The sequence below is a fragment of the Apteryx mantelli genome, chromosome 3 (assembly GCF_036417845.1).
Source record: "Apteryx mantelli isolate bAptMan1 chromosome 3, bAptMan1.hap1, whole genome shotgun sequence".
NCBI classification, from domain to species: Eukaryota; Metazoa; Chordata; class Aves; order Apterygiformes; family Apterygidae; genus Apteryx; species Apteryx mantelli.
The window spans coordinates 111,968,584-111,982,843 of record NC_089980.1 but is presented as its reverse complement, the minus strand read 5'-3'; the positions used below and the strand labels follow the sequence as shown (position 1 = coordinate 111,982,843).

Genomic DNA, 14,260 nt, shown 5'->3' with positions numbered 1-14,260 from the left:
AGCAATTTAAGGAGAATTTTTTAAACTGTTTCTATTTTTCAGTGTGTTTTGACTGGAGTGTTAGTAGTTTGGAGACAGTAGATGGTACAACCAGCTGCAGCTTAAGAAGTAAAAAAATAAGTCATTTTGCAAAATGTCTGTATTAATAAACCGCAACAAAATCTATCCATAATTATTGGCAATCTCTTGCTTTTACCTTTAAAAGAATATATGAAGCTGGCATCATTTTATCATGTGGCTCAGAATCAAAATCACAGCAGAGCAAAATAGTATTACAGGTTTATTACGTCTTAAAATATAGAAATATATTCCAACAGCATATTTTAAAGAATAATGTAACAATAATCTTCAGTTTCTTATTCTTAAAATGGTACACCATTATTCAAAAATATATTACTTAATGTACCCAAAATTTAGTTTTCATCAAATTCTATTTAGAATAAATCGAGTTCGAAAAGCATATCCATCTACCTGATTTATACACAAACAAGTACATTTTTTGAAGACAGCCCTATGAAATTTAACTTTCATTATTTAAGTGTTTCAAAATGGTAATTCAATGGGAGACGTTATATTTTGAAACACACCATTGTACATGAACTGCAACTGCAACAGACATAGGTATGTAGGGAAAGTAAGCATAAAGTAGAAATGGAAGTATAAAATGGAACTGTAATATTAAGGAGAAAGAGCTCCAGAGACTGAAAGCAGAACTGTTAATTTTTCAAAAAACTGAGTGTATGAGTAGAAAAGATTTATGGTAGTACTCCAATAATAAGATAAAATAAATTAGTTTCGGCAAAAAAAACAGACATTTTCATACATACATGCATACACACACTCACACACGCACACACTTCCACTGATTTTATCAGTCTGTAATAATCTGAGTTTTTCTGAAATATACTTTAAATAGCCACTGAAATCAGAGTTTAAATGAATAGATTCTCTAAGATAGGAGAAATTGATATGGTCTATTCATTTTTTAACAACACTCTGAGAACTGTTTAAATATAACATTTTTAATCAAGCCAATTCATGATAAAAGCATATATTATAATTAATCACACAATAAAGAGGAAACGGAGTTTCTATTTTCCCATTTTCATAATACTAAAACAAGGGGTATCCAAAGATATTAAATGTGGTAAATTCAAAACAAGCATATGGGTTGTGGTGGTGAGAACGATTACTATCTGGAATTAAACTGTGCAATTCACAACCACAGGAGTTTATTGGAGGCCAAAAATTTAGGAGTATTTAAAAAATGATTATTTATATGGATTTGAGAATTTTCAAAGTGACAAAAGTTAATGCTAAGAGAAGAAAACATATTAAATCTTATGCTTCATGATTTTGGCCAATCTCTAAACGATAGAAAAGAATAGGGGGCCTAAAACAGGCTACAGATAATTACCCAACAGCTCCTTGGGAAAAGTGTTTTTCATTTTCCTCTGAGGACAGGCACCAGCAGAGACGAGATCCTGAGTCAGACAGGCCACAGGACTGTCCCTGTGCAGCAGCTGCTACATCCTTCTCCTTGCACAGTCAGAAAACATATTGGGAAGCAGGAGCTAAGCCTCTCCAAACACTGGTCTTCTGCATGATTTGGGTACATAGTCACTCACCTGTATAACGGGAGGGCTTGTGTGTTTGATTTTACCTTTTGCCGTTATTAAAAAATATTTGTCGCAGTAGTGCCATAGATAATAAACTGACCTGATTTGAGGTAAGAATGTTGTAGTTCAATTTTTAGTGTTAACATGGAAAGTTATAGATAGAGGCTGGAGTCTGTCTCCACAGAATTCCTGAAGCTTTGAGCCTTTTGCAAAGTCTACAACCCACAAGCCAAGAAATAACATACTCCTCCAGTTACACTGATCTTGTTAAAGAAAATAGTTAAAACAATTATGTGCAACCTTTTAACTTCTATTTTCTATCTACTATTTACTTAAACACTGTTAGACATTTCACTTTTTCTAATGGAGCAGAACTTCTAAAAGAAAAAATATGTTTAGCCAAGCAGTTTTGTATAGTTTTTTTTTTTTCTCCGTGCCTTTTTCTAAATAAATACCCCACCACAGTTTTCATTGGCACAATATGACCAAACATGTTTTAGCTCCTTTAACAATATAAAGCAGTTACAGAAGTTCTGGAGTTTCTCACTTCTTTAAAAAATCTATACAAAGGTTTTACTTTAAAATATCGAAATGAAATGAAGTAGGTTCCAGTATATTCAATTGAAAAATCATTTTTTGAAGTTCTACTGCATAGTAAGGTGACCCATAAAATAAATGGTTTTGAAATTTTGCTCATACAAAAGAAACTATATACTTTTAAATAAATAAAAGCTACTATATACATTATACTGTACATTTAAATGAGAGATGACATGAAATGGAATAAATTTAGGGTTGCCTTTTCATCAGCAACGCTCATAACTTGACTTTATTACAATTCTGAACAAAACCCTCTGCTTTAGATTATTATTTTTTTGTTCTAGTGGCAGCCACATGAACGCACCACCATATTCCTGTATTTTTTTAGAATAACATTGGAACTGTCATCAAAGTAGAGCACGGAGATTGCATTCAGTTTTGTTGGTGCACAGCATGGCTTTGGTACATGATCAGGGAACATCAAATGAACCTGAAAGACAGATAAATACATTGCTCATATATCAAACAGAGAGGTACAAGGATCAGGTCAGTGCAAAGCATGGCTATACAATTCAAAGAGTGCTGTGGTTACAGATTTTCTTTGGTTAGCAACTTTAAATCCCACCTTACCTCCAGAACTTTCCCCTGATTTCAGCCGAATGGGCAGACTTAAACAACAGCAGATGGAGAGATAAATTAGGTGGAACAGCCAAGATAGAAAGTTGGTTTTCAGATGAAATTTAGAAAAGCATCAGAATTGGGCTGCTCTTTAGGAAAACACTTAAACATATGGTTAGTACCATCTCTGTTCAGGACAACACTTAACATGAAGCCCACGCTGAAGTCCCTGGACTCAATAGGACTTCAGCATGTGCTAAATTGCCTTCCTGAGCAAGATTCTTCTCAGCATGGAGGAGCACACAAAGTTTGCTGTGGATAGCAAAGGCTTGTTCTGAAACACTAGTTTCAGCCTGTGAAACACTAAGATGTGGGTTTGCAGACAACATCAGTGTATTTTTCAGGTCTTATCTTGGGATCTCTGTATCCAATTCTACTTCCACTGAAGTCAAAATCAATTCATAAGGTGGGTGCCAGCTGGACAGAAGGTTTGGGGAAGGGGTTGAGACAGAGAAGGCTTTCTGTACACAAGGCTGGAATATATCAATGGAAGGTTAAAGAGAAAGAAAACAGTTTTGAACAGCATCCCAGAATGAACAAGATCTAGTGGAAATATCTGAAAATGGGGGAAATACAAGTTCTTTGTACTTTAAAGTTGGATGTAATAATATTCTACTCATGCTGAAGACTTGGAAACTGGGCAGGCCAGAAAGGAGGGAGTTGTAATAGACAGGGCAAGAGATTATTAAGGCATGGATGAAGACTTCAGCAGTAATAGCTTTCGTTTGTATGTTAAGTCTTTGTAAATCTGTTATAGCCATCTGTCTTGCAGTGATATAAACTCAGAGTCTTTGCCAGACAACAGAGAACAGTCTATCAGGAAACGATTTTTACATAAATGTTACCATGAGAAGGTCTTTTGAAATGAGCAATAATAAATCCTGAAGTAGCAGTTTAGTAAGGGTTTAGACACACATTTAAAAACAGTTTAACAAATGAATAGCAAAGCACTGAAGAATGATTGTGCCTTGCCTGAGCAGATGTTTGCCCTGCCATAACTTCTTGTCCCACCAGCCTCCGTCTCTCCAACTATGAGCTCCACAGCTCTGTGAATGTGCAGGCATCTCCGGTGTTAGACTTCCTAGCCTTTTTCACCGTACAGATAGCCAGGAATATCCTGGCCAGCCACAAGCTTTGGAAATGGGCTACTATGGTTCTCTCTCTCTCTCTCTGGGCTGCCTTTTCTCCACTAAGCTACGGTGAAGTCCACGCTTGAGAGCTCTGCTCTCTTTCAGGGGTCAGAGAGGCAAGACCCCCCCAGAGCAGTAGCTGAGCCAGGGCCAGGCTCTGCTGGCAGCACCAGCCCGAGGTGGCCACAGGGAGCCGTGGGAAGCAGTGCAGCGCTGTGCGTGGGTAGCATGGACCCTCCTGCTGGGGCACTCAGCCCAGGCACCAACCCTGGCGGGGGCCAAGCAGGAGGCACTTCATCATGGTGCTAACTGTCAGTGCTGAGACACTGGGATTAAACCTCTTTCATTAATTGTATTTCTAGTCCCTGTTGGTGCTGGGCGACTCAAGCCAGGGGGTGCTCTGAAAGGAGCATTCATGTGTTTAGTTACAAAGCCTCAGCAGAGGGAGCAGTAGCAAGAAGGAAGAGCTGGTGATGATCAGGTGTGGGGCAACAGCATCTCCAGTGACTACACTGCACAGTAAACACATCTGTTTCAGAAGAAAATGTGGCTTTGTCCTAACAATGGCAATACTGACAGGCAGGCCATGCTTTTAAATAGTATCTTTATTAAGGTGAGAATTTCAAAAGCCTGGAAGTCAGTGTGAGGCTGCCTGCTAATCCACAGACTGCAATCACCATGTGGTCGATTCCACTCCAATACTTTTCCAGAGGCTCACAGGAAGCAAGAGAGGAGAAGAAAATAATATCAACTCATTTAAACATGATCTATCTTGCATTTATATGCATCTATGTGTTCTATCTAAGTTCAGTATTATTTCTCCTGCAGAAAAAAAGGAGAGAGAGAGGTACTGGCCCAACATTTCTCCTATGCTTGTTACAAAAGAAAAAAAAAAATGAGTCAGTAAAGTTTGGAGGGGTACCAAGGAACAATCGCTTCCCAACCCAAAGAGTGGGCTTTTTTAGAATGGTGTAATCAGTATGGCTGGGAGATGATTACATTTGGGTTAGGGTGGGGTGTATGAATAATTGTTTCCCAAGCCATCCCCATGTGCACACCTTGTGTAAATCTGAATTTTATATAATTTAAACCAGAAAGCATTCAACTACTGTTATCTCATCTAATTTATGTGCAGTTAAAATTTAATTAGCCTCATGATTTTTTGGCTGCATAACTGAATGCATGTACAGTACATGCAGAGGGAGACACACAATTCCAAAAAGGCCATAAATAGGAGGGAAAATGTAAGTATCCAATTTAAAAAAAAAAGACATTCGACAGAAATTTGTTAACCATGGGAAATTAACAATTTTTGGAAAGGGTAGATGCACAAGTGAGAATAGCAGTGGACCACTTTTTATTTCACAGTCCATAACTGTAGGAGGGAACTCTAACCTAGGGATCTCACTGGTATTGGCAACTTTTCTGGGCAATGTTTACATAATGCTAAACTATTGCTTTGCTGACCTATTTCTTTTCATTTCATGGCTGCACATGTACTGTTCTTCATCATCTCATGGACACATTACTATATCCCTTGCTAACTAGCATTTGCTTTTTACCTGCACCTGAACCCCTTACTACAACTCTTCTGTTTATTCCCAACCTCTGACTTTTTCCCTTCTTTTTGTGAATCTTGCTGACTTGAACTCTGGGCTAGAGGAATAAAATGTTGCATCAGTGGCAGGACTTGTGGAAGGTGCATAAATGAGAAGCTGAATGGAAAGGAAAAGGTCTCAGGCCATGTGGTTTTTTAAAATATCCCTGTCATGTAGAAATACTTGGCAATTTTCACAGGCAAATTTTGTCTTCTGTTAGAAAGAATCAATGAAAACCAAGCTTTCTTTGTTTGGGTGAGTGGGAGGTGTTTATTTTTCCCCTGGGAGGGTAATAGCTGCACCCACTTCTGAAGCAGAACAGGTTTCTCAGGGTTTTTTGTCAAAAGCAAAGAAAAAGATCATCGTCAGAGACAGACTCATCAGCACGGTCTGGTGGTCAGGATACTTTCCTCATCACGAGCTTAAATCGGGGGGAGCCTTAAACCCATGTTTCTTTAGTCACAGTTGAGTGCCTTGACCTTTCTAGAAACTAATTAGGACTGGCAATCATTTCCGGTTCTGATTTCTTACTCCCACTCTCGTTCCTCTGTTTCTTAATTTGTCCTGTCTGTTCTTAATGATGTCCAGAGGCACTTCAGCTGGCATAGGTGGAAAATTATAACTAGATATCAGACTCAAAGCATTACACTTAGGCATATTCTAAGGGTCTTGGTTTCTGGAAGTGTGGTGCTTTCAGAACCATAACTGGACCTTTTGGGGGTAGAGGAGGCCTTGCCAGCTGATACAACTCAGCTCATCCTTTCGGCTGCCCCAGCTGATACAAAGACTAGCCTAAGAACTGGCAGAGGCAGAAAGCTGGCTGCAAATCTCCTCTTACATGTACCAGGCAGAGCAACAAATCCAAACACACTTGTTTATAAATTGCATTTGTTAGCCAGGCATGACTGAACACAGTGTCTCACATGCTAACACATCTGCTTGCAAGGCTTCACATTACATTACATTTTGAGCTTCTCTGCCAACAGCTGACAGCAAAGGTCTACAGAGTGGCCAAGTGTCAACATTTCTGGAAGGTATAGCACGTAGATGTTAACATGGAGCTGCAAAAAACTCTTGGAAATGGGGCCAGCGCCCTCCTTTGGTTCATGCCTACAAAATTCTTCAGTGGTATGACACAGTCTTTTCATGTATTATTGCATTTGAAATGAACAGGCCACTCTGGACAGTTCATCCACTATTCAGTGCAATCCTCAAAGCATGTCTTTGAAACGGGTTATCATTTACAGAAATATAATCAAAATCTAATAGTAGCAAACAGAGAGGAAGAGACAGACAGATCCTGTGCCAAGATGCTTGCAACTACAAAATAGACAACGATAACATAGGCAGAGGCATACCAGCGTCTGAACAATGGCATGGTTCGTTGCATTCATGTGGGCATTGAGTGGGAAAGAACACTCTCCATCGCAGTAAAACGCAGCATAGCCCTCCGGTGCAATAATCCAGTCCTAAAACAGAAAAACAAGTGAACGTACTCTTTTTTCTTTTTTTCTAGTTCAGAGAATTTAAAACTATATCAAACTAACTAAGACTTGTCCAAGGACAAAATGAACTCCATAATGTGGCATGTAAAGATACTTTTTTTGCCAAAAAAAGTATTTGATTTGTTCCTGCAAAACTCAAATGAAAATTAAGTTAAACTTACAAATCTGTGCTGAATGAGGCTGTAAGGGGAATTAAAGGTCCAAACATACTTTTCCTCTCTGATTGAAATTCCTGAGCACTTTTTGGTGCAACAAAAGTAATTAAAATGCATCCTCTTTCCTCAGCATATTCAATATCATTATTCCCATTATTGCATGAGACAAAAGGTTATAAGTAATTACCCATTGGAATTGTCACTGAAAGATGCATTTTGACTACTTCTAGCAATACAGACAGCATAGGAAAAAGATCACATGAGGGAAAATATTTTAAAATTTTAATGAAGGCTATATGTTTGGTTTGTTGAATTTCTTCTTTGCCAGGCAAAGGTAATGGAGCTGTGGTGGGAAGAAGGGGAAAGAACCAGGTACATATTCCATGGTTTCAGTTTCTTTTTATCTCACTTCATCCCAAATTTCACTAATCAAATATTGTACAAATACCTTTCGTTCTGCAACCAGAATTTTGAATTCTTCTATTATCTTGTGAAAAAAATCGATATTCTTTCCTCTATGGCCACCTTGAATTACCAAAGATCTGAGAGCCTTGCATCTCTAAGTTCTTACTGACATATGCAACATTTTAAGGTTACTGGTTGCTGATAGCCTTCTTGTTATTTCTTTGTAGACAAGTCCTTACTTTCTGGCAAAAAGAATCTCTTTTTTCTTTTCTTGATAATACACTACCTCTGTCCTTCTGATCTCTTACCACATATACCTTCTTTTTTGTTATTGTACAGCAGGATGAGTTTTTCCTACAACAGATTGATGCTAGGAATTATATGAGCTTAGCTATGGTTTTATCAAAATCACTGAACAGTAATCCAAGTGCTAGTTCCCTATAGACTCTAACCCAATGAAATCTTTCTGACCTGCTGTAGCTAGTGGTGAACCAGGGAAAATTCGGGTGCAAATTTCAAAAATTGTATTGCTTAGTATGAGGATTTTGGTTTCATTTACTTCAGATCTATTCAGATCTTGAGTAATGGTTTGGATTTATCTTAAGGTGAATGAATCCAGATCATAAACCCGTTAAAGCTGGGGAAAAGTTTGAGAGAGAAACAGCCAAAAAAATTAAACAGATATTGTTATCCCTGAGATCTGCAGACTGGAAAGGTGACTAGCTCTATAATTTGTCCTAAAGGATTGCGGAGTTTAACATGCCATTGCAAAACACACTTTAAGAATTTTTCTCTCATCAGTGAAATACCACATACCATGAGGAAATGTCCAACTATAACTGAGGGGAGAGTGTAAAATAAGTTTTCCTGATTAGAATTGATAGGAAACAGCATTTATAACCATACCTGCCATCCTAAGTCTCGGAAACTCACATAAAGTTCATGTTTCTTACATGCTTGCTTTTGCTCACTTGTATTATAATCTATAGGAAGAAAATAATAAAAAATTGTTTAGAAACATTGCTACAACTGACAGTATTTAGCTGTTTTTGAGCTCCTGACCAAACAGTACAACAGAAAGGAAGAAGCTTACTGTCATTTATATTCCTAGGGTTGTCATTCATATTCATAGGGTAGGTCTTAAATTCGGTGTAAACTTGGAAATTCAGAATCAGCGGTGTCAGCATGATATCATTTGTGTACACAGTGGAAATGATGCCTTCAGTATTAGGGGAAATAAGTCTGCATGACGTCCATTTTCTGGCTAGCTAAGTAACAACTTTGATAATATTGGCACAGGTAACCAAAGGAGGACGCTGAGAGCCCATCCCAAGGTATACTGAAGTCTTTTGTTTCTTGGCTCAGATTTAATTGCCAGGTAAAGAGAAGATAGCAGCCCAGTTCAAAAGATAAATTAAGAAATAAAATTGTCATGATACAACAAAACTTACAAAATTTGTTATTTAAACATCAGCACATTTTCATTTTCACCATATTTTCCTTCATTTTTTACCATATTTTCCAGAAATATTCATCAGCTAATGATTTTAATTGTTAATATTAATGTAAACGAGTAGAATAACAAATGCTTTTTAAAGGCCTAAATATTTCTGCACTGTCAGAGATTTGCCAGGATAGAAGGACACACAGAACCTTCCATACATGCTTGTCCAGGACAATCCTAATCCTTGAGAAAATGCAGTGCTCGTTCCTTACTACAACCTGCCCCAGAGTAATAGAAAGGGAAGGGAATGGGCTAATATCTTCATTGCATTAGCACCACCTGAGTTAGTTCAGGATGCTAGCTCTAATGATGCTGTCAGTGAGGCATGCGATGGAGCTAGGAGGACAGTCTGTCTCCTCTGGTTCCATTTAAAGAATGCTTAATGTGCCTTTTTTTGGACCAAAATATCCTTTCTGGCAAAAAAAACCCAACATTGGCTGAAATGTACAACAACAACAACAAGGACATACAAGAAAGACACCGAAAAAAATCAAATTTTCATTTTCAGGAATAGAAGGTTTTTTTAGAAATGTTTTTAACACAAAAAGACTGGAGCCTGGGAGGGAGGTGTCTTTTTAAAAATTCTTGGAATATTAAGAGAGAGGCTTTTTTGCATAAAATGAAAAAATAGTCATTTTCCAATATATCCTAGAATAATATGGAAAAGATTTCTGTTGACAGGAATAACTCCATGACATAGCTCCAGAACATAAGTTTCCTCCAGAACTTTTGCCTTTATCCTGCAAGGTTCCTTAGAGCTTGGTTCAATGAAATACTTATGTATATGTTTAGAAATACTAATGGTCCCATTAATTAAAGTTCATATTTAAGCACAATGAAATCATAGAAATGGAAGGCTGCAAAAGCTCTCAGTGCTAATTTAGTTCATCTTTCTGCTGTAAGATGGAATTGGTATATGTAGGCCATTGCTGACAGTTGCTTGCCTAATCTATATTTAAAAACCTCCAAGAAGGAAGTTTTACAGTGTCTGAGATAACCTGTTCTAGTGCTTCACTATCCCTGTAGAAAACCTTTCCAAATACCTAGCCTAAATGAGTTTTTCCACAAATTAGCCAATAACTTCTTGTCCTGCTTTCAGCAGGATAATTGATCTTTATTCTTTTCTAAAGCATTGTTTTTTGTCTTAAAAATATTGTTAGAATTTCCCACGATTCCCTAGCCTCCTGCTCCTTTGCCACTCTTACAACTTTTCTAAACTAAATAAGTTCCATTCTCTTGAGTGTCCTGATCTGTGATATCATCAGTTCCTTGGATTCTCTTTAGTTTGTTGACATCCTTTTGAAGTTGTGATGGCCAAGATTGAAGAGAGTACCAAGTAAAGTAAAATAATTATTTCCTATGGTTTAAGCAATATATCCCAGAATGGGAATTTTTCAGCAAAACCACACTGTCAAATAATCTACTACAAGCTTCAGATCTTTTTTTCAGGTACTGCTGTTAAGTTAACCTTAGCATTATGTTTTATTTACACATATCCATGAATAAAGAACTGGTTGGGGGTGTGAAGGTTGATGAGAGCTTTGGCTGCAGCAACCATGAGATGGTGGAGTTAAAGGTTCTGAGAGATGTGGGCAAGACCAACTACAGAATTACAGCCCCAGACTTCAGGAGAACATATTTCAGCTTGTTCAGAGATTTTCTTGATAGGGTTTCATGACAGGCTGGCCCCCAGGGCAAAGGAGGCCAGGAGAGCTGGCTGATCTTCCAGGAGAGCCTCCTTGAAGCACAAGATCAATCAATCCATTCTGATGTCCCAAGTTGTTGAACAGGTGTGGCACAAAGCCAGCACAGCTTTATAGAAAACTCCTGGCTGAGTTCAAATTCCAAAAGGAAGTACTCTAATGTGGAAGTGGGATGAGCTACACACAAGAAATATACAGGCATTGCCTGAGCATGCAGGGATGGAATGAGAAAAGCTAAAGCTCAGCTGGAGCTGAAACTGGTGAGGGATGAGAAGGGCAACAAGACAGGCTTCTACAGGTACATTGGCAGCAAAAGGGAAAGTAAGAAAAATGTGGGTCCATTGCTCAGCAGGGCTTGGGACCTCATAACAAATAACTCAGAAAAGGTTGAGGTACTCAGTGCCTTCTTTACCTTGTTTTTTACTGGCAAGATTTGCCCTCAGGACTCCCAAGTCCCTGGACCTAGAGACTGAAGCACTACCCCCAGTAAAGAAAATTGAGTTAGGAGCCATTTAAGCAAACTGAAGATACACAGGCCCATGAGAGCAGAAGGAATGCACCTGAGGGTGCGTAATGAGCTCACCAAAATGACTGTAAGGTCACTCCCTACCATTTTTAAATGTATGTGGTGCCTGGAGGTTGTTTCTGATGACTCAAAAATGGAAAATATCACACCCATCTTCAAGAGGGCAGTGAGTCTCACCTCAGTTTCTGGGAAGACTATGGAGCAAATCCTCCTGGAAGCCATATCCAGTCACATGAAGAACAAGAAGGTGTTTGGGAAGAGACAGCAGGGATTTATCAAGGAGCAACCGTGCCTAACTAACCTGAGTGTTTTCTGAGTTGAGATGACTAGCTCTGTGGATTTTGGGAGAGCAGTGGATGTTGTTCATTTTGCTTTTGATATGATTTCCCATAGTATTCTTATAGATAAATTGGTGAGATATGGTTTGGATATATAAACAATATAATGGGTGGGAAATTGGCTGGACTGTTGGTCTCAGAGGGTTGTGATCAATGGTACTAAGTCCAGCTGGCAGCCGGTTACTAGGGATGTCCCTCAGGAATCAGTACTGGAGCCAATACAGTTTAATGTCTTTGTTAACAACCTGTTCAGTGAAACAGGGTACACCCTCAATAAGTTCATAGAGGATGCCAGATCTAGGGAAGTGATCAGTCACCCAAATTACCAATAAAATGTTGGACTGAATCAGATCCAGAAGAGACTCAATGAGATACCATTCAAAACACCTGCCTAAATTTCACAATTATTGGCAAAATATTCTTTGAATATGACTTTTTTAACCAGCTGTGTACCCACTTTTTGATGAATGCACCTGGATCACAAAATATCTCTTGAGATTGCATCAAAAGCTGTACACAAGTCAAGATATACCATATGCATGTCTCCCTTGTGAGCTTAGCTACTCATTTGCAGTACTAAGTAATTTGTCCTAATATCACCATTGGTGCTGCAGTTAGGCTTACTAAGCTATAATACCCCTAATTCTCATTCCTTTTTAAAGATGGATACTACTTTCTTTCCTATGGTATCTTCCTGGTCCTTAATGAGCTGGCTCTCAATGACAGTTGTTAAGGGCTTGGTTCAGTTCTCCACATACAGTTACCTGTTGCCATCTCAGATACCGTCAGTTACCTCAGGACACGTAAGGCCAAAAGATATATCCAAACCCTATGCAAGTCCTGTGTCTTTCTGTAGTAGCCACTGGAAGCAAGTTAGGATACCCTAAGGATACCTAAATCACAGATTTTTCAAAAATCTGTATGCCTTTAATATAATCAAGAACTCAGTCATCCATTGTTCTGAATTGCCCATTAGAAGTAAGAAAGTAGAGGAGAGTAAAGGTCTTAGAAGCTAAAAAATTTCAACTGTTTCATCAATCACTTTCTACAAGCATCTGTATACTGATTTTGACTAATATGAATGCTCATAGGAGGTAAATATTGAGGTTTCCTGTTTCAGCTATTAACAGGAATTTTAAATTCAGTCACCCAGAATGCACATCATTTTGTAAATATCTTGCAAAATGTGACTGAAAAATGTGGGAAAGATGTGCATATGAGAAAGTAAGGAAAGTCACAGTCTTGTTTTAGATAGCACCCGAGCAGAAAAACAACTGAAAGCTGAAGATTGTTCTTTTTCAAGTTTTCCCTCAGTCATGATATTTTCAGAAGTTTTAACACCAGAAGTCCCTACAGCTAAAGGAGAAAGGCTGAATAATAAATATGTAAGTCATCACTTCAGATATATTCATTATCTTGATACTCTGAATTATCTGAATATAGATTAACCTGGGGTGGATGAGCAGTCACACCAGGATACCGGATACGATGGTCTGTGTTTTATGTGAAGACTTGTATCTGAACCATTTAACCCACACACCTACCTACGAAAAACATTAAATTCACACAAATCCATATTCCTTCCTTGAATTCTATCTTTCATATAGGACATATGTTGTGCGTAATGTAACATTAGATATAAGTATCAAGTGTGACATTTATAATAAGATCTGGTGCTGAGGATCCAATTTCACAAACTGCAGCTTCGAGGCCCATATGCTTATCCTATCAAGAATCAAAACCATAGGATATTGTGACTAACTAAATGTTCCTGAGCTATTCAGGGACTGCAATAAGGGTCCAAACCTTTATATAACAGAAAGAGCTATGGAAAGAGGGCAAGAAAATATATTTGTTCAGAAAATTTAACAAGGTATTTTGAGGGGAAGGGAAGTAAAGACATACGGACAGTTCTATATATACTATCTCAAAGTAGTGTTCTTAATTAATTAGTGTGACATCAACCAATAAAATGCAGGAAATACACAGTTAAGTATTGTTTTCTGTTCTTATCTCCCCACATTATGACCAAAAAATATGTAGCTTTGTTTTTGAGTTTCCTGGTATAAGTCACTATTCAGTATTTAAATGTGGATATCCTTTAGTGCCTAATTACATTGCAACTTTATCCAAAAGATAAAGTTCAAAATTAAAAAAAAAATGAAGCCAGCCTTTTTTTTTAAGGAAGAGTTATGTGGTGTACTTTGGGGAAGTACTTTTGTCAGTTTCTCCCCATGGAAGATCACAAGGACTGTGCCCATGTTCTGCGTGACTCTGGGGAAATAAGAAAGTGTCCTCTGCTTTGCCTCTTTTTGCACACTGGAGCATTTGGATAGAAACTGCACATTACCTTAGTAGTCATCAGTGTGTTCATCTGCAGATTTTAAAGAGTATTGTTGCAATAGTTATTAAAAGAAAAGCATCTTGAATCATTTACAGCATGAAAAGTCCCATTGTTGATCATTAATAGCACCCAAATAAAAGGAGTTTGTCTATTTGTGATGTGGGGACTGCTGGGGCAATGGCATGAAAGCCAAATTGTCACAGTGCAGGAGCTAC

The 14,260-nt window shown here is 38.1% G+C and overlaps 1 protein-coding gene across 2 annotated transcripts in view; it reads right to left on the bottom strand.

Moving 5' to 3' along the window:
- Positions 1-267: 267 nt before the first annotated feature.
- BMP5 (bone morphogenetic protein 5) overlaps positions 268-14,260 on the bottom strand; it is a 58,959-nt gene continuing 44,966 nt past the window's right edge. The window contains exons 5-7 of one of the 2 annotated variants that reach the window (XM_013953270.2): positions 8,537-8,613; positions 6,924-7,034; positions 268-2,649 (exon numbers count right to left, since the gene is read on the bottom strand). In XM_013953270.2, the coding sequence (XP_013808724.1) occupies positions 2,500-2,649; positions 6,924-7,034; positions 8,537-8,613 (338 nt within the window). In that variant the 3' untranslated portion in view covers positions 268-2,499. Of the gene's footprint in view, positions 2,650-2,692; positions 2,828-6,923; positions 7,035-8,536; positions 8,614-14,260 lie in introns of those variants that run through there. The other variant, XM_013953271.2, reaches the window with a different exon arrangement.